This window comes from Cynocephalus volans, chromosome 10 (assembly GCF_027409185.1).
Source record: "Cynocephalus volans isolate mCynVol1 chromosome 10, mCynVol1.pri, whole genome shotgun sequence".
In the NCBI taxonomy this organism is placed as follows: Eukaryota; Metazoa; Chordata; class Mammalia; order Dermoptera; family Cynocephalidae; genus Cynocephalus; species Cynocephalus volans.
Window position 1 is genome coordinate 102,921,009 of NC_084469.1, and position 20,985 is coordinate 102,941,993.

Consider the following 20,985-nt stretch of genomic DNA (forward strand, 5'->3'; position numbering starts at 1 on the left):
GGGCACCCTGTCTAAGAGCCCTAGCAGCGGGGCAGTTACTGCATAAGGAGGCATCCAAATTAACATTTGGGGCACCTCTCACCATTCTCTCATCACATCACCTTAAAGACCTCCTTACCTATAAGGCTCTCCAATCCCTCCCACCTTCCAGAATCCTAACCCTCCTATCCTCGTTTCTGGAAAATCCTGCCCTATCCTTCACTACCTGCCAACCCCTAAATCCGGCTACCCTACTGCCTATACCAGATTCCCCCAACACCCCTTTGCACGGCAGCGTAGAAAGCCTTCAGAATTTCATACCTTACCGCTCTTCCATCACTGAGGGGCCCCTGTCTCACGCTGATCTCGCATGGTTCACGGATGGGTCCTCATTCAAGGAAGGAAACACTCATTACGCAGGGTATGCCATAGTCTCCCTTGATTCGGTTATAGAGGCCCAACCTTTACACAAGGGTACTACCAACCAGCAGGCTGAACTTATCGCCGCCACGCGAGCCTGCATTCTAGCTGAAGGAAGAACTCTTAACTTATACACTGACTCCAAATATGTCTTTCATATACTTCTCTCTCATGCCGCTATATGGAAGGAACGCGGTCTGCTTAACACCAAGGGTAACACAATCGCCAACTCAGCTTTAATCTCCACATTAATTGAGGCATCCCATTTACCTTGTGAATTAGGAGTCATTCATTGCAGAGCCCACCAGAGGGACGATTCCCCAATCACTCGCGGGAATTGTAAGGCTGACCTTGCCACAGGCACTGCGGCACGGCACCCACAGACACAAAACCAACTTCCCATTCTTCCATACGGCTCCCAAGGTTCACAGACACCCTCTCAGCCTCAACTGCCTAATGATGATAAGTCCTCTCTCTTTCGCTTGCTCCATGACCTGTTTCACTCTAGCCCCCAAGCTTTATCCCAGTTTTTACAAGCCTTCTTCTCAATCACCCCATCTGACAAAGCCCTCTTGCAAAAAATTTCCTCCTCACGCACAATCTGCCAGCGTACCAATCCTAACACCCCTCTCAAACCTGGGCCATACCCCTCCCACCAGGCCAGGGGTCTCACACCCGCAGCCAACTGGCAGGTCGATTTTACACACATGCCTTCTGTCCGGCGCCTCAAATACCTCTTGGTGTTTGTTGATACCTTTTCAGGATGGGTAGAGGCATTCCCAACATCCAATAAAAAGGCCTCCACCGTAGCCCAGACTCTCCTTTCCCAAATCATCCCACGATTTGGGATGCCCACTTCCATTCAATCTGACAATGGACCTGAATTTACCGCCCAGATAGTACAAAAACTCTCCCAGTCACTCTCTCTCCCCTGGCACCTACATTGCCCTTACCGACCTCAGGCATCTGGAAAGGTAGAGAGAACCAACAGAACCTTAAAGGACATACTAACTAAATTGTCTCTGGAATTACACCTTGATTGGGTCCATCTTCTACCTCTCGCTCTCCTCAAGACCAGGGCTCTCCCAAAAAGGCCCTCCCATCTTTCCCCTTTTGAAGTCATGTATGGTAGGCCCCTCCTACCCCTGGGGATCACAGCAACTGAAGGACCCATACCACCCACCATGGCCTTACCCTTGCTCTCCCACCTTCGCACCGAGCTATGGAAGTACAAGGACTGGCTACTTCCAGATCTGTCACTTTATTCTACACTTCCCCGGAACCTAAAACCCCCCTAACCCCTAAGTGGGAAGACCCATGTCCTGTCATCCTTTGCACTCTGACCGCTGCTAAACTTGCCCTGCCAGGTAATCATGTTACTCCATGGATTCATATTTCCAGGCTGAAGCCTTACACTCAGGATCCGCCCTTGGCCACCGAGAACACCAATAACAAGCTGCAAAAGAACTTAACACACCATTCTTTTAAGTGTGTCCCTCATCCTACCGACCCTCTCAAACTCCGCCTATCCCGGACCTCAGCCCTACCCCCAATTCCGGAGACATGCCTTCTCCTGTTCTTTTCATTTCACCCAGGGAGCTTTCAGGCCCCTCTGCTAGCTCCCCAGGGTCACCCATTTACACCTGGCAAGAGATTATTTCTGAAACACTCATCTTTCTCTCTCTCTCCCGGAAATTGTTCTCTAATGCGACCGCTCCTGGCGGCCGTCCCCTTAAACGCTTCCCTTCCTCAACCATTTATAACCACACCGTCGCCCCACCAGGCTCTTTCTTCTGGTGCAATGGAACCCTCTCTACCTCCATCCTATCCAATCTTACTGTCCCATGCCTTCTTGACACCATCGTCCCTCAACTCACTCTGTACACCAGTTCAGAACTGTTCTATCTTCTTCATCCACCCTCAAAACAAAAAGGGGCCGCCTTCCTCCCAATCATGGTCGGTATTTCCCTGACAACATCAGCGGTCGGAGCCGGCCTGTCGGGAGGAGACATAGGACACAGTTTATGGGCGGTCAAAGACATCAATACTAAACTTGAAGGGGCTCTGACTTCCACTGCCGATTCTCTTTCCTCTCTACAGAGACAGATCACCTCTTTAGCTCAGGTCACCCTCCAAAACCGTAGAGCACTAGACCTCCTCACCGCAGAAAAAGGAGGTACTTGCATCTTCCTTGGAGAAGAATGCTGTTATTCCTCATAAGCTGCCTTTTCTTGCCCTGCATCATTCTTCAAGCCCAAGTGGGAAAAATCTCTAATCAGGCCTTTAACCAGCTTTTGCTTAGAAACTACCAGCTTCTAGGTACCGATGAACCCCCCGCCTCATCTCGTGAGCACCTCAGCCGATGCTGAAGAGACACCACCTTACAGAGGAAACGCATTCCTACACGCCCTCGCCACCGACGCCTGGCTGCTCCCTCCAGTCTCCAACTACGAACAATGGAACTGGGGCATATTCGTCTCCAACTACGAACAATGGAACTGGGGCATATTCGACTTGTGGCTTCAAGGACTTTTCCCCTTTTGAAATTACTTTTTTCTCCACCCTCCTTTGGGGTTTCATAATGGGTATTTATGTACCTTCCTCCCTTTGCCCCCCACCCACAACGCGCAGTTCAGCAGGAAGTAGCTCGATGACTTCAACGTCCCCTTTCCTAAAACAAGAAAAAGGGAGGAATGTAAGAACCCAAATGCCCAAGGGATCACACCCTGATCACATAAGCCCTTCTCGGCCACACCCCATCATGGCGCTGGTTGCCCTTCTCTTCCGTACTCTCCTTCCCGCCGGCGCGAATCGCACACCAATCAGCTCACCCCAAACCCCATGCAGTATGCTAAGTAGGGATTGTATTTTAAGCCAATCAGTTTCCCCCTTAAAGCCCTATATATGTGTGTGTGTGTGCTGCCTAATAAACGAGCTCTCTCCGGTGGATCGTCAACTGGTGTCGACTCGTCCTTTCAATTGTCCTTCATACTTTTTTTTTTTTTAGTAGCTGGCCAGTACAGGGATTGAACCCTGGACCTTCTTTCATGCATTAAAAAAAAAGAAACAAAGACTCTTTCATGGGCTTCACCTTGGGCCAGTTTTATTTATTTATTTATTTATTTAAATTTTTTTAAAGAAAATGTTATTTTATTAATACTTTTTACATTCTAGGATGTTGTTGTGGAGCAGTTGGGAGGGAGGGGGAGAGGGGAAAGGGGAAGGAAAAGGGATGGAGGAAGGAGGAAGGAGGAGGGGCAATATTAAGGCCTGTGGCACTCCCCTCATTCCCAAAGGGAAGACTGGGGGGCTTCCAGTGGTAGCTTCGTCATTGTTGGGCTGGGTGCACATGTCAGGGGGGTGTAGCAAAAGCCCTCCCCAGCTAGGAAACCCAGAGCCCTTCTTGCTGTGGCTTGGTGGTCGTTGCTGGGCTGGTTGCACCTGTGTAGGGGCGTGGCTGAGGCCCAAGGCCCCCCATCACCCCGGCTCAGGAGAGCCCAAGGTGCTTCCTGCAGCAGCTTGGTGGTCACAGCTGATGGGCCGAGTTTTAAACAACAGTAATGATAAAATAAACCAAGCTCCTGAGCCAAGAAATAAAATCTCACCACTCCCCAGAAGTTCCTCAATCAGAATAAACAAATCTGCCTCTGTCCCTTTTGCCTGCTATGTTTTTCTTCCAAGCCCTTATCACAACTTGACATTTCATGGGAAGTTTCTTTGAGCACGGTTTTAATGCCTGTCTTCTGTTCTAGAATGTCAGCCCCACCAAGGAGGGGTCTGTCTGCTTCCCAGCTGTGTCTCCAGGCCTGGAAGTCTGCCTGGCATTCTGCCTGGCATTCGGTAGGTGCTGAAGAAACCAGCCAGCACTGGGGGAGTGCATGGCCTGGGAGCCGGGATCCCAGGCTGCTGTTCTGCTACTGTAGAAGGGCTGGCCTTGGCCTTCTGACCTCAACTTTCTCTCTGTCGCCGCCGGGAGTACAGTGGCAGGAAGCAGACAATGCTAGATTCCTCAACAGCCAGCCCTGGTGAGGCCAGGGGACCTCCTCCAGGCTTGGACGCTGGACCACAGAGGAATGGGACGCAATGTGCTCCATTCCAGAGGGAACCAACACGAAATATCAGATGGGCTGACTGATAACCATGATGGCAATAATCCCAGTGATAATAATAACTTATATCAATAGTTTACATTTTCCCAGGCTGGATGCTGGGCCAAGACCTGGCTACTTAGCCTTCCCTGGGCAGGTTCTTTTAAAGTGAAACAAATACCCCCACTTGACAGCATAAGAAAAAGGAGCAAGAGGCTGCTGTCCTAGGGCCTGAGACCTCCTTCCCTTCCTAAACGCCTATATCCCAGATGCAGCCCAGCAGGGAGGCCCCAGGCCCCCAGTTTGAATAACAGGCAGGGTTTTCCCAGGATGGGGGATTCCCCGGTGAGCGGCTTTTCATGCTAAAGTTAGGACAGTCCTGGCAAACAGGGACGGTTGGCCACCCTACCCTAGTGGGTTTTCAGGAAGAAGCTAGAACTGGGGATTCCCCTGACCCTGCGAGGCGGCAGGGAGGGACCTCCCCAGAGCTCCCATTGGACCTGGGAAAAGCCAAGAGTTGGTGAATTAAAAACAAAATCCCTTTGTGTTCTTTCAGATGGGAGAGTTCAGGGAACAATCACCCCCCTACTTCAAATAGCCATGAAGTTTCCCTGGAGTCCTTCCAAGAAGTTTCCATACCCCATTGGGCACATGCGTGAACCTGTTCTTTAGAAAATTCCCATGAACAGCCACAGATGGGACACTCTGTGCTGGCTTGAAATAGAAGAGTTAGATGCACAAAGGCTGGCACCAGACAGCCTGAGTTCAAATCCCCACTTGGCCATTGTGTGATCCTGGGCAGCCCCTTAACCTCTCTGTGCCTCAGTTTCCTCCTCTGCAAAATGGGGCTACTCAGAATCCCAAACTCAGAGGTGCATTGGGGCTATCAAGTGAGTTAATACTCATATGGAGCTTAGAATGGAGCCTGGCAAAGAGAAAGTGCTACTATATTTTCCATTTAATGATATTTCTTGGTGATCATTCCTTTCCACTACAATTATGTCTATTTTGTGGAATTCTTTTCTTATGAAATATTTCAAACACCCCAAAAGGCATAGAGATAAGTGAAATCATCACCTAGGCAAAAGATGGAAACAATCCAAGTGTCCATCAACAGATGAATTAATAAATAAAATGTGGTATATCCATACAATGGAATATTATACAGCTGTAAAAAAGAAGGAAATTCTGACACATGCTACAACATGGATGAAACTTGAGGACATTATGGCAAGTGAAATAAGCCAGTCACGAACAAATACTGTACAATTTCCCTTATATGAGGTCCCTAGAGTCATCAGATTCATAGACAGGGTAGAGGGTTTCAGTTTGGGATGATGAAAAAGCTCTGGAGATGGACAGTAGACATCAGATGGTTGATGGATAGTAAAGATCGGGTGGTTGGAGACCACCTTTTTGACCTGAGAGAACTGAGGGGGGAGCCACGTTGATGTCCAGGGGAAGAGTGTACCAGGCAGGGGGAACAGCAAAGCAAAGGCCCTGAGGGAAGACCTGTCCTTAAACTTTACGTAACTGCTATATAGCTGCTGGAATCTGTGACCGGCTTGCTAAGTCCATATTGTTCTTGAATCCCATCCAATATTGATGCAAGTTGTCTGTTTCACTCAATTGCACTGTTCTATTGTAGCCTTGTACAAATTAATAGACCACAATTTATTTGTCCCATCTTTCATAGATGGACATTTATGTGGTTTTCAGTTTTGTGGATTCAATGGCTCTAAGACACATCCTTATCATGCTATTCTTTTCTTTCTTTTTTTTTTTTTTTTTAACAATTTTTATTGTTTATCTTTGAATGAGTAATTCACTCACATGGTTCCAAATCTAAAAGGCACAAAAGAGCTTGACGGACAAGCCCACACTTTACTTCTGGGCCCCCAACACCCAGCTCATTACTGAATTCAAAATAGGCTTGTGGTTTGGCAGTTTCTGAAAAAGTCAGACATAGGATTACTGTAGGATCCAGCAATTCCACTCCTAGGATATCCCCAAAAGGATTGAAAATAGAAAGTCAAACAGAGACTTGCACACTAGTGTTCACAGTAGCATTATTCACAATAGCTGAAAGGTAGGAATAACCCAAGTGCCCATCAGCAGATGAGTGGATAAACAATGTGTCCTATACAAGTGTCAATCAAAAAGGACTGGTGGCCAGCTGCCAAAAAAAAAAAAAAAGGACTGATGAAATAATCGCATGATACATGCACATACTGGAGCACTAGGCAGTGCAGAGAGAAAGATGAAACTGATGTGCTACTGACAAGGAGAGATTTGCAGGCCACCTTGCTCAGTAAAAAAAGCAGGATGAACTACAGATTGTAGGGAGTGCTATGTTTTGCGTAAAATATGGGAGAGGTCATGGGTTCAGATTCCTGTACCAGCCAGCCACCAAAATAAAAACAAAAACCAAACAACAACAACAACACAAAAACAGGGGAGGGATAAGAATGTAATTGCTTTCAAAACCCTGGAAGGAATCACAGGAAACTGTTAATGGGTTTCAGGGGCTGGCAGGTTAGCTCAGTTGCTGAGAGCAGTGTTATAACATCAAGGTGAAGCGTTTGGATCCCCCTACCGGCCAGCTACCAAAAAAACACACAAAAAAATTGGTTTCTATGGTTGGGGGCAGGGAACTAGGTGGGCAGAGGATGAGTAGTTTACTACACTGTTTACCTCCCCAAACTGTGGGAATGCTTTAAAACCCTGGGCCTCTAGGGCCCGCCCGTTGCTCACTTGGGAGAGCGTGGTGCTGGGAACACCAAAGCCACGGGTTCGGATCCCTATATAGGGATGGCCAGTTCGCTCACTTGGGAGAGCGCGGTGCTGACAACACCAAGTCAAGGGTTAAGATCCCCTTACTGGTCATCTTAAAAAATAATAATAATTAATAAATAAATAAAATCCTGTGCCTCTACCAGGGCCAGCGCTAAGGTGAGGCACAAAAGTAGAGAGCGCCAAAAACACTCAGTAACCAGTGTAAGTATTTTAATGAAATATTTTATTAATAAAACAAAAATATCCTTGATAAAATATCAAAAATTTCAGGGCAGATATCAGTAACAGCACTAAGCCATATTGGAGCTCGAAGCAAGAGGAAAAATCGGGGATACTGATTATTTGAAAGTTTTCACAGTGAAGGATCAAAAAGAAGCTGTGGATCCTGCATGGTGGATCAGGTTTATTCAGGTCCCCCAGCCCCCACCTGCCACTCTCAGTCATGTGCAAAGTACTAGGAACAGCTTTTTCGCAGCTGGGTTTGCAGCTCACCACTGCCCCCTGGTGGTAATCAGCTTGGGCACAACAGCATCCTGTGGGCCCTTTTACCACATGCTTTGGTCTCCTGCGGGCCTACTGTGTGCCAGATCCAGTTTGTGCCCTGGTGCACCCATACTACATGGGAGGTGACAATACACAGGTTGGCAAAGCAGGGCACATGGGCAGGTGAGGCAGGCTGGGTGTCTGGGCATGACTCAGAAGGCAAGTCAAGAGGGCCTCTGGGAGGAGGTGGCACTGAGCTGTGGTCTGAGTGACAAGCAGCCACCATAGAATGTGCACCCCAGGAGGGGTGGGCAGAGGGCTCCACTGGATCAGAGATATTTCATGTCTCGAACTGATGTGTACCTGAGAGTTTATTGTACTACTTATTTTTTTGGTGGTTGGCCGGTATAGGGAACTGAACCCTTGATCTTGGTGTTACCAGCACCACCCTCTAACCAACTGGCTAATCAGCCAGCCCTATTGTGATTAAGCCCTTTCCTGCAGTGGAAATATTTCATGCCTTTTAAGGGATCCCCACTTCCAGGGAAATGTCCCAGGCAGAGCACAAGGTCCATATTTTGTGTGTGCACATGCCAGGTACTGTGTTTGCCTGAAGCATCATCACAACAGCCCTGGGGAGGAAGGGACCAACACTACTTTCACTGCACACAGGGGGACACTGAGGCTAAGTTACCTAAGGCCACACCGATAGAAATTTCCAGTGCTCAGGGATCAGCACAGAGGGAGTGGGGCTGGAAGGAGTGGACAAGAGGGGGAGTGGGATGGGGGCAGGAAGGTGACAGGCAGAGTGCAGTGGCCTGGTGAGCTGCCAGGATTTCAGCCTCTGCTCTGAGGGAAAGGAGCCCTGCCAGGCTTCTGAGCAGAGCAACCCGACTTGACCAAGGTGTTCACAGGCACCTTCTGGCTCCTGCCTGTTGGAGGATGGTGTAGAGAGAGGACAGGGAGGAGTCCAGGGCAGGTGTTAGGGCCACAGGTGATGGGGACCCCCATCAGGACAGAGGCCATGGGGACAAAGGGCAGTGGTCAGATTCAAGATCTGTTTTGGAGGCAGAGCAAGCCACGTGAGGTGAGACACAATCGCAATGCCGCTCCTAAGTGGATGGTGGCAGGGGGCTTGGCAGGACAGACAAGGGACTGATGGTTGGGGGGTGTGGTGAGAACTGAACTTTGGGGACTTTTGAGGTACAGGCTTTTGGAGGAAGATTGTTCCAGGCAGTGGAACAACATGTGCAAAGTAAGGATCCAGGCCAGCTGGAGGGCAAAAGCCCTGGGGCGTCATGGGCTCAAGCACCCCACCCACTTTCCCTCCCACCCCCAAAAGAAAGGCTCTGCCAAGAGCCCTCCGAAAGGCCCCAGCAAACATCTGAAATCCTTTATTGGAAGATCATTTGCTGTTTACCAAACAGAAGACTAGACAGGAGGCCAACAGTGAAAACAGAGCCTAGTGACCAAGCAGGCCCCTCGGTGGGGACCCTCCCCCCACCCGGTGGACTAGCCTGTTGACCTCTGCCCCTCCCTGGACCTTGGGGCCTTTGGCATAATGCTGATGGGGGGGCTGCAGGCAGTGAAGCCCCTTGACTCAAGGCAGAGACTTGGATGAACGCTGGGGAGCAGGAGCAGTTGAGAGGGAAGGGCAGGGCAGGCCCCCCAGGCTAGGGGGAGCAGTGAGAGTGGAGAAGCCAGGAGCTGGGGTGACGCTGTCTATTTTCATTTTCTGTAAAAGGGGCACAGGGGCCTGCAGACAGGCGAGTAGTGGCAGCTGGTCACACGCTGCCATCCTTCTCATCGCCTGGCTTGGGGACGGCTTCCAGCAGTGGGTCCCCAGGGCCAGCCTCCTCCCCCTCCTTGGCCTCACTGGACTTGGAGTTGGGGACCCAGAGGCCAGAGTCGATGCAGCGCTGCATGTGGTACTTTGCGTCCTGTGGGGAGAGGGGTGGCAGGTGAGGCTGGACTGCCACCACCTGGTGGCCTGCCTGTCCCCTGCACATCCTCAAGCCTGCTTCCTACTTATTCTAGATCAGGGCTGCCCAAAAGGACTGTCCACGATGGAGGGAAAGTCTATAAGCTGTGCTATCCACCATGGTGGCTGCTAGCCACGTGTGGCTACTGAGTCCTTCAAATGTGTCCAGTGAAGTGAGAAATTAAGTTAAAAAGAAAAGAAAAATTAGAAAAGAAAAAAGAAGCTTGCTGACCTTTGTTCTGGACCTACTTTGTTTATAGAGACAGGCAGTGAGCCTGCCAGCTGTAGTTTGCAAACTCTGTTCTAGATGTTTGTTTATTCCCATGGAAGCTTTTAGAAACTCCGGGCTTGGTCCTGTGACTGGACCCATTCCACAGATGAGAAGACCAGGATGGCCAACCAGTGAGCCAAGTGGCAGGAGTGGGGTCAAATCAAAGCCTAATTAAGATTCAAAGTCCTTGTCTACCAGAGCTATAATTATATAGCTATATGCTTTGGGCAACTGGTTGGCAGAGGGATCCAAACCCATGACCTTGGTGTTACAAGGCTGTGCTCTAACCAACTGAGCTAACTGGCCAGCCCTTGAACAGGACATGGTTGCCACACCTCTCAGGTGCCCCCTTCGCCACAAATTTTGCCAATTAATATTAATATCAAGAGAGAAACTGTGGTTTGGATGAGGAAACTGAGGCTGGGCTCATAAATGGCCCACAGTGACAATGACCACCTATCACAGGGCACATGCGCTGAGAGCTCCATGCTCACTGCTGTATGCTGGCACACAGTGGGTGCTCAACAATCCCACATGAGCATGTGGCATGGTGATACGACCCTCCTCTTAGTCCATGGAGGGGCCCAGGAGGGATACTTCTACCAGCCCACTTCAGAGATGTGGAGAACAGGACTGGGGAGGTGGGGGGGTTGGGGGACAGGGACACACGGTTTGTCCCAAAGGCCTGGGACATGGCTGGTCACTCACAGTTGGGTCCATTTTGCTGATGGCATCTTGGAGCATCTGCACGTCCTTCGCATCAAAGCACTTCTGGAGTTCCTGGGGGTGCACAGGGGCCGGGGTCAGGGCCTAGGTCCCTGTAACCGACCCCTAGGGTCATGCCCCTGGCCCACCTGCCACCCGCCTGGAACTGGGGAGCTGCACCTCAGGGAGGGACTCGTAGACCTCAACGGGGTCCAGGCCACCAGGGCCAAGCCGCTTTTTGCGCTCCTCTTCCTCATATTCCTTCATGGCCTTCTCGATGCGCAGCTTGGCACGGCCCCGCACACGCTCCTTGAACGCCTCCAGCTCATCATTGAAGCCCTCCATGTACTGGCGGTCAGCCGTCTGCGAGGCGCGGGCAGTGGTCACTGGCCCTGAGCTTGATACTCCAACTGGGGGCCCAGGATCTTCCCGCTGCAGTGCCTCAGATCCTCCCCAGGGCTCCCCGGGGTCTGGGGTCCTGAGTGACAGGATGGGCACCCCAAGGCTTGGGCCTCTCGTCTCCTCCCCTCTGTCTTTGCTCTTCCACTCATATGCTAATGACTACCAGCCTGTGCGCCCCCTTCACTGCAGACCTATGACACCCACATCCTCAGTGTCCTCACGTGGGGGTGTCACAGGCACCTTAAATCCAACATGGCCACATCCCAGCTCCTGACTGTCCCTCCAGCCTGCCCTGCACTCAGTCTCCCCAATCTCAATCAGGGTAGCCCTATTCCTCCAAGTGCTCATGCAGAAAAACCTGGCGGCATCCTTAAGTCTGTCTCTCACCCTACACAGAGACCTTCAGCACATCCTGTGAGCTCCACTTTCAAAATCTGGTTGGGATCTGACCCCTTCTGGTCCCTTCCACAGCTCTGCCCTTTCCTGATGTACAAGCTTTGATAATAGGAGCTTAAGTCCCAGTGGACACATGTCCCTCCCATCGAGGACTATGGGCTGGTTTCCTGAGGAGGGGGCCTCCGACCCCCTGGCTGCTCAGGGCCCCTACCTTAATCTTAGTGAAGAACTGCCGGAAGCAGGCACGGGGGTCCACCTTCAGGCTCTTGGCCAGCTCCAGGATGAACTGCATGACGATGGTCTGGTGTGCCACCTGCTCCATGAGCGCACATTTCTGCCAGGGAGAACAGGTACGGCGTTACCAAGTAGCCGCCTTAGGGTGGCACTTTTCTCCAGCCCCAAGGCAGGCTCCACTCACCTCCTCCACCTCAAGGTCAATGCACCAGATGACCAGGTAGTTGGCCGTCTCCTCGCACACCAGGTGGACGTTGTCCGACAGGTACTTCTGGCTGTCATCCCAGCGGCGAAGCATGCCTGCGAGAAGGAGGTGGCGAGATGGTGCTGGGAGGGGACTGGGGGAACAGGGCCCCTGGGCGGGGACGCCGTGCCGCACTCACCAAAGTGCTTGATCTGCTTCTCGTACTTCTCCACGAACGTTTTGTGTTTCTGCTCCCTCACCTCCTCCGAGTCCTCCTCCGCCTTCTCAGGCTTGATATTGACCATGCTCTGTGTTAGGGCGAGAGGGGGAGTGGGCTGGGGCCGGGCCGCGGAGCGCCTGGAGCACAGCCGGGGAGGCCTTGGCCGCAGCGCCCATCCCGTCCACGGAGGAGGTGGTGACTGCGCCATGAGCATCACGGTGGCGTGGGCCTTCGGGCAGATCAGAGGGGGACCGGTGGGGTACTACGTCCGCCCGGCCTCCAGACCTGCTCCCCGCCCCGCGCCCCGTTCCCCCGGCCCCGGCGCACACGTGTGCTAGCCGCCCCACCCACCTTGCTGAAGCCGTCCTTGCTGAGCGTGTCTACGTTCCAGGGCATGCTCTTTTCCTTCTTGCGCATCTCCTCCAGCTTCTGCTCCCAGCTCCGCTCCTCCTTGCGCAGCTGCTGCGCCTCGGCCTGCAGCCGCTCCAGCTCCGCCTTGCCACCCTCGGCCACCTCCAGCTCCTTCAGCTTCCGCTGGCACTCGGCCACCTTGCGCTTGCACTCGCGGCAGCCCCTGTCCAGCTCCTCCTTCTCCTTCTGGAACTGCTCCATGCGCTCCACCCGGGCCTGCGGGCAGCGGCGGCCAACGGCCCGTCACTCTGGGGGAACGGCACCAGAGACGGCCCCAGGAAATGTCCGCACCAACCTCACCCCCACGGCCGCCTGTGCACACCTGAGTCAGGTCAGCCCCTCCTCTGTTTAGAATCCTCCGTGGTTCCCACCTCACTCAGGAGAGCCCAAGTCCTCACTGCAGCCCACAAGGCCCTGAACAACCTGCCCATCACCTCCCGCCCCGCCCCCTCCCTCCAGCCACCCCAGCCACCCCACTGATTCCTGAGCCCACTTCTTTCTTGAACCCCCAGGGCCTGTGAACCAGCTGTTCCCACTGCCTGGACCTCTCTTTGCACAGACCCCCCCACAGCTTACTCCCACGCACCCTTGCCATTTTGGCTCCAGCGTCGCCGTACAGATGTCCCCGACCACTGTCCTGAAGATGGCAACCTCCCCCACTCTTTTATTTTTTTCACTAAAAAACATTTTTTTTGGCGGCTGACCAGTGTGGGGATCTGAACCCTTGACCTTGGTGTTACAACACCAGGCTCTAACGGACTGAACTAACCAGCCAGGCCCCTGCCCCACTCTGCTTTATCTTCCTCCTCAGCACTGGCCAGTTACTAACATCCTATGACAACTATTTATCACATTTTGTGCACTCTCCCCCCTCCAAGGATATTAGGTCTATGAAGGCAGGGATTTGTTCATAGGAACTGGGCCTGGCGCACAGTAGGGGCTCAGGAAACGCTGGTTGGGTGGATAAAGTAATGAGGTGTTAGATGGGGGCCTTCCAGCCCAAGGTTGCCAGAGTCCCCCCCCTCCAACCTGCAGCTCCTGCAGCTACACTCAGGCCCCCTCAAGCCATCTCTGCCTGGTGTCTCGCAGGCTTCTCCGACTCTATGCCCCAAACCAGGTCCTCTGCTGTATCCTCCCTCAGCAAAGCCCAACCCCCACACCTCCTGGGCTGCCACCCAGTCCTGATAGTTTTCACTTCAGATATTTCTTCACTTCCTTCCACCTCGAGCCTTGTGCAGGCCCCTCAGCTGTCTCCAGACCAGCATATCCTCCTGTGCGCCAGCTTGGGGTCCACCTGCCTCCTGCCCACCCCCACTCCGGGATGTCATTGCCCAAGCACTTCCTGCATGCCAAGCTCAGTGAGGGCACCCGTCTCTGCAGACTCCTGGCCCCTGCCTTCACTACCCCTTCCTCAGACCCCCGTCTGGGGCCCCCATCAGATTGCCCAGTCCTCTCTGCTCCCCACCTCTGCGTGGCTCCACCTTCATCTTCCCTGGCTCCCGGTGGTGCCTGCTGCATCCACAGCCACTGCCTTCTATCACTGTCCCTCCAATCCAGACTTGGAGGCCACCAGAGAGGTCTTTGAAACCCATACATCTAACCACCGCCCTCCTGGCAAGCCTACCTTGGGCTGTCTGGGTTCAGATGGGCTCCTAAGCCCCTCGCTGGGTCCCGCCCTCCTCGCCCCACTCTGGGTCCCAGACAGACACTGGCCCTTGGGGTTCCCCGAACTCACAGCCTCTGGACTTCCACACATGCGGTTCCTTCACCTGGAGCTTCTTCTGCTTCTTACACCTGCTCTGCACTCTTGTCTCAGCTTTGACAGAGCCCTCCCCAAGACCCCCGTTCCAGGCGCCACTGAGCCCCAAAGGCCACACTGCAACCATCAGACAATATGATGAGGTGCTGGAGGATGGCCTTGGGATGTCAGACCTCAGGTCATATCCCATGGCCACCACCTGTACTGGCTGGGTATCCCTGGGCCATCCCCTAACCTCTTGGAACCTCAGTTTCCTTGTCTGTTACACACAGACAACAGTGCTGACCTCAAAAGGTTGTGATGAGAGAAACAAAGGAGATCATTAAAGTAAAAGTCCAAAAAAAGAAGAGGAAAAAATTAAAAGTCCAGAATTGTGCTGGACGCTCAGCAAGCTCCATTCCTGCGCTGGCGACTGTTATTACCACCTCTCCAAGGCAACAATCTTTCTCTCTCTCTGGGGCTTACACAAGGAAATATCCTTCAACTGCTTAGCTTGATTTCTGGCCCAATGTAAATGCTTGATTGATAACTGGGAGTGGTTGTTATTTCCAGTAAGTAGTGGAGCTGGGTGCTGTGACAATGTCACTTAAACCTCTCCCGGACTTGGTTTTCCCCTCTGTGAAATGGGGCCTCACAGGTTGCTTTGGGGCCGCAATGAGTGACTCCACGGGAAATGCTTCCAACACAGCATTCAGTAAATGTGTCCCACTGTTATCGTCATTGTCATTGCCACCAGAATGGTCTGCTGATTCATTTCGGTGCCTTATTCCAAGGCTGTGTGCCCAGGTTCCAGCACAGGGCCTGGCACACGGTGGGTGAGAACTGGGAGACATGGACCCTATTCTATTACCTGACAGGACTGACAGAGCCAATCCTGAGCCTCAGTTTTGTCCATACGGATAAGGAGTGGAAAAGCGCCACACCATGGGGAGAGGCAGGAAAAAGCAACTCAGGCCTCTGCCACTTCCCTTCCCCTACCATGGGCCTGTGTAGCCCTAGAGCCTGTTCGCTGCCCTGCGAGGGGCTATCTGGGTTTGGCCTCACAGCTGGGCCCAGGTGGCAGCAGGAACCCACCACCCTGATGGCTTTTGCTGGGCAGGCAACACTCTCCCCAGTGTCCTTTGAGTGGCTGCCAGGAAGGCTGAGGCTAAAAAAGGCCCCCAGGAGCTAGTGGGGGTGGCAGTCTGCCCAGCCTGGGCTTTACACCTCCAATATGGGAGGAGCTGGAGCAGGCGGGCAGAAGCCACCTAAGCAAGAAGGGGCCACAGGCGTCACTGCCCTCCTGCCTGACAGATAGGGAAACTAGGTTCATGGAATCACACGATGTTGTACAGCTCATAGAAAGGAGCCACAAGGAACCACTAACAGCAGCTGTCTCACAGCAAGGGAGTTGGGCAGCTGGAAAGAGAGACTTGTCCCCTTTTGGAATCTTTGAAAAATTTTTTTCTACTGTGACCAAAAACTACCTAAATAATGATGATGATAGTAGCTACTGTTCCAAGAATATTACAGACATTATATAAATAAGGTAACCCTCACAACCCTATGGAGTAGATACTACTCATAGTCCCACTTGGGGAAACTGAGGCACAGAGAGATCAAACAACTCGCTAAGGGCTGACCAGTTAGCTTGGTTGGTTAGAGCACGGCCTTGTAACACCAAGGTCAAGGGTTCAGATCCCCTACCAGCCAGCTGCCAAAAGAAAAACCCAACTCATTGGAAGTCACAGAGCACATTAGTAACACAGAGCAGAGGGAGCCAGGATTTGAACCCAGGTGGTCAGGCCTGTGCTCCGAACCACGACAGGCTAATTTCTACTAAGCCACCTCCCCTCCAGAATGCTTACCCCCCCGCCCCCGGCCCTGTGCAATTTCTTTTCCTATCTGGTCTTGTTTCATTCTTACAAGGTTCTCACAGAGGTGAGGCCATATTGTCCCAGCTTCACACGGGCTCAGACAGGTTATGAGTGTCACCGCATCACAGAGAGAAGCAGCAAGTGGCAGGGCTGGGATGGGAACTCAAGCTGCTGACGCCCCCTGCCTGCCCTACTCCTTCACTACAGCCACAGGGCTCACTACAGCTACCAGGCGGGACAGGAAATGGTTCTGTGCCACGAGGGAGGAGGCTGTGGTGGGAGGACTACACTCAGGGTGAGGGGCAATCAGGCCACCCCGCCACGCAGGACCAAACCGTTTCTGCACAGTAGTAAAGATGAACTTTTTTAGGTGTTCCCAAAAATAGGCTTTAGAGCTTTGTGGAGGTCTGAAATATTTCATGATAAAACGTAACATACAGCAAGAAATAGAAGTGCTAGAACTTTCTTCCCACACTCCAGTGGCTGGCTTACCAGGCAGGTTAAATACCCAGGAGACTGTAGCTTTAAGGAATAGGTTTGGAGGTGGGGCTGGCAGCCAGATGAAGGGACTAATGTCATATCCCGGAAGGATGGAGAAGGGCTCTTCTAGGAGTTTCTGGATAAATGACTGGGAATTGCCATATCGGGTGAGGAATTCCAAACTGGAAGGTTCTGAGAGGCATACACCCTCAGTCTGACAGTTTAACAAGCACAAGTATGTGGATGCAGATTCTCTGATTTGGGGGACCAGGCGGTTAGACCATTAAGTCTTAGAGTCATTCTACTGGCCTGTGAGCACTGCTGGGCAGGGAGAGGGGTGGTAGGACATAGATCACCCAGACCTGGGGTGTGGATTTGGAGGTCCTACTGTGGGCAGATAAATTTTTTTTTTTTTTTTTTTTTTTTTTAAAGATGACCGGTAAGGGGATCTTAACCCTTGACTTGGTGTTATCAGCACCACACTCAGCCAGTGAGCGAACCGGCCATCCCTATATGGGATCCGAACCCGGGGCCTTGGTGTTATCAGCACCGCACTCTACCAAGTGAGCCACGGGCCGGCCCCAGATAAATTTTTTTTAAGGGAGGGCGGTTGAGGTAGTAAGTTTGGAATCAGACCAGGAGGGTCCCTGGGTGACAGAAGGGACAATATGAATTTCAGATTGTAGCAGCATGGAGGCAGGAGTAAGGGGAGATGGGTCTGGGGTTTGGGGTTTAGGATTCCAATGATTGGAGGTTTGTACAGAAAGCCAGTTTTGGGGGTGGGCTGTGACTGGGTATACAATACCAAGTAGGGACAGGGGCTCTGGCTGGACCGGAAGACACTCTGGAAAGGTTTCCTGGTGTAATGGGAAATGGGGTCTACAAGAGGTAAGCCCAAAGGAGAGAGGCTGGAATTGGAGGTGCACCATGGGGAGAGACGAGCAGGCTGGCTGGCAGGGAACCGGGTTTCAAAACCCTAGTCCTAGGTGGGACTGAGGGCCCTGGTGGGACACAGGTCTTACACCCTAGAAAGGAGACCCTGAATGTGAGTCGAGGGTCCCAACAGGAATCTCAGGGTAGGACTGAGTTTGTCGTTCTGTTTGGAAAAGAAGTGAGGTCTATGGATCAGAACGGGAATCCCTGGTCAAGAGACTGGGAAGTAGATCTCAGGATAAAATCAAAGTATTGGGGATCCAGAGTCTACGGGTTGGGGAGGGGCCAATGGGAGATCCCAGATCACAAATGGGTACCCGAATAAGATCCCTTATTAGGATTTGGGGTCCAGACTCCGAAGCAAAGTTCTGGGTGTAAATGGAAGGTCCCAGACAGGGTTAGGGGGACCTCAAGGTTCATCTTGGGAATCTAAACAATGAGAAAGCCCTGGGGGTCAATAGGGAGTTCCACGCAGAAATTCGGGAGAGGGGACCCGGAGATAGCAGGCAGGGATTAGGGTCCCAGCGGTATTGGGGTCCTAGAGTTGAGTCGAGGGACCTGAAAGTCCACGCTGTGGGTGGGAATCCCAGATGTCAAAAGCAGGGTCCTTGGGCAGTATTAGGAGTCAGAACTCTGGAGCGGGGTCCCGGGAGGGGGAGAAGGGGATGGGCGCGCGCGCTCTACCTGGTGCCGCCAGCGGAAGAGGCTGGCCGTGTCGATGTTGGGGTGCGTCTCGTCCTCATCGTCAGACACCTCGATGTGGTCCCACACGCTGTAGTCCACCATCTTGCCTCAGCGGCCCAGCCCGCTCGGGCCCGGTTGGCGGAGGCGGTGGCGGCGACAGTACTGGAGACTTGGCCCGCGGAGCCCCGCCCCTTCCGCTTCCGCCCCCGCCCGGGCGCGCACGCCCCTGCCTGCGGGTGACGTCACACCCCTAGTAACCGCGGCGGCGGCACTGACGACCGAGCCCGCCTTAAAGGGTCCTGCTCCCGTGTTCCGGACACGGAAGATCCGGCCGAGGCCCCGCCTCGTCGGGTCCTGGGGCTTCGCTAGGCACTTCCCGGGGACAATACGGATGGGCACTCCAACCACAAGCCCCCCTCATCTCCTGCCGCCTTGCGGTGGGCGTTTGCGCTTGCTGCAGGGGAACAGTTGATGAGACTTGAGGGAGAGGATTGTTCCCTTAGCCACGCCGCAGTGACGTCAGCCCGAGCCCCCTGCTGGGGAGGAGGGACCTCGGCGAGAAGACCGACCCCCTACCCCTCGGGGATCTAACCCTTCGCTGGGGAGTGGTGCCTGATCTAAGGAGACCTTTCCAGTCCGAGGGGACTTGGACCTACGCTGGTAGAGTCTAAGTGGGGGGGGGGGGTGTATAGCCCTGCGCTTGGAGGGGTAAAAATAGGGAGCTTGTGGCCCTGCTTTGGAAACTGGTGTTTCTCCGGCTGGGACCACAGCCTCCACCTCCGCCTCCATCTCCTGCCACTCATGAGCGAGGACTTACTCTCACACACCCCCTCTGGAATCACCAGGACCCCTATGACGGGTCTCGGGCTCCAGCACACGGCGTCTCCCCGCACGGCCGCTGGGTGTCGCTAATGTCTAGCCAGCGGCCCGTGCTCGGGGCCCCGTGCCTGGTGGGGGATCGGGATGGGGCGGAAGGGGGCTTTCCTTGTCGTCGCAATCTGGAGCCGTTCATAGCCCCTCCCGGTTCGTCTGGGGCCCCCTTCCTGGGCAGGGGCTGTAAGCACTCCGTTACTCTGAGCTTGGGAGACCCCGGCAGCGCACTTTTGTACATCCCAACCCATGCTTTCATGCCGGGATAAAAGGCCGCGTTGCAGCCTAGGGCCAGGATTATCTCAGATTACAGGGTGCTCCGCGGGGGGGAGGGGCAGGTGTGATGGGAGGAGCTCCAGCCACTCTGGTGTGGGACGCCGCTCTCCCCGACGCGGTATTGCGGAGTAGTGGGGAGCCTGCAGAGAAAGCAGTAAAGGTCTCCAGATGCGGGGGGGGTGATTCCCCGGCCCGGGGAGGGGGAGGGACCGTCCGGACAAAAGCGCCCTCTCTGTGCCGCTCCTCCCCCTTGAGCTCCATTCAAACCCGCGAGTGGGCAGGCAGGGGCGGGGGAGTCCCCCTTGCCCCCTCCCCCTGCAGCCGGGGCAATTCAGCATATCAGCGGCCGTCACTGCCCGGGCGCGCGCGCACACCAACCCACACCCTGGCGGGTCTCACCATCGCGCACACACATCCACATCCACTCACACACCAGCAAACAAAGGGTCTGGACACTTCTGTCCCCTCCCGCCCCTCCCAGCCGGAGAGGGCGGGGCATCCCCTCCCCAGCTCCCCTGCAAGGTAAGCTTCTGGCTGCGAGCTGAGGTGGGGAGGGGGGCCCAGCGCCCCGGAGGGAGGTGGCCAGGACGGTGGGGGCTTCCCTGGCTCCTCAGGAAAGCCGCGGCCCCCCACCCCACGCCCTTTGAGGGCTTCGGCCCGGCCACCATGCTGGGGGTGTATGAGGACGACCCAGGATGCCTGGAATTTCCGGGAAGGCGCGGGGGTCTCTACCGGGCTTCGGAAACTGGAGCTGCCCGACCCCGGCGAAAAGGAGTCCCAGGAGCCTCAGCCCCTAGAACTGGGGACAGGGCGCCGGAAGCTCCCCCATCAGCGCCAACCAATTACCAATCTGGCCAGCACAGCATCTCCCCAGATAAGAGAGAGAGACCCCTGAGATGTGTTGTACTGTCCCTCTGCCTCCCAGCCCCGGGACTTCCCCGCCCTGTGCCTCCCCTGCTGTGTCTCTTGTTCCTATGCGGTGGGGGTAGGGGGGACTGGGAATGGTTTTTTGGGCTACTCTTGCTTCTGCTGCGTCCCACTGCCACACACCACTTAGCTGCGGTGTGACCTAGCAAGTGGTTTTGCCTTCCCGAGCCCCAATTTCCTGATCTGCAAAGTGGGTAATGACACCGAGGATTCAGCGAGATCATGCATGCTGGGCCTGCCTTGGCTCCACCATTTATTTCTTCGCTCATTTCACACCTATTTCCCAAGTGCCTACTGTGCACCAGGCACTGAGGCCAGGCTGCAGTAACCAATACCAGCCGAGTCCCTGCTCCTGGCTTGGTGAGGGAGCAAGATCAGTGTATAAACAGAGAAATGTCCACTGCGATTTCAGACTGTGAGGCCTCCAATTCTGTCGTCAGGCGGCGAGTGACTAGGGGGAGGGCACTCAAGATTAAATGAGATTTCTGGTTCATGTCTGCCTTCCTCCTGCATTTTGAACTCCATGAGGGCAGGGTCAGGTCTAAAACTGTGCCCTAGGGGCTGGCCGGTTAGCTCCGCTGGTTAGAGCGTGGAGTTGATAACACCGAGGTCAAGGGTTGGGATCCCCAC

General features: G+C 53.8%; 1 protein-coding gene across 1 annotated transcript; it reads right to left on the reverse strand.

The window, feature by feature from the left end:
* Nucleotides 1-9,144: 9,144 nt before the first annotated feature.
* Nucleotides 9,145-18,484, reverse strand: CDC37 (cell division cycle 37, HSP90 cochaperone). Its single transcript, XM_063110905.1, has 8 exons — nt 18,283-18,484; nt 12,511-12,786; nt 12,139-12,247; nt 11,940-12,055; nt 11,733-11,855; nt 10,904-11,086; nt 10,727-10,798; nt 9,145-9,706 (listed from the first exon to the last, which is right to left on the reverse strand). Exons 1-8 carry the CDS (start codon nt 18,382-18,384, stop codon nt 9,551-9,553), a joined length of 1,137 nt encoding a protein of 378 aa, XP_062966975.1. The 5' UTR covers nt 18,385-18,484; the 3' UTR covers nt 9,145-9,550.
* Between the last annotated feature and the right edge of the window lie 2,501 nt (nt 18,485-20,985).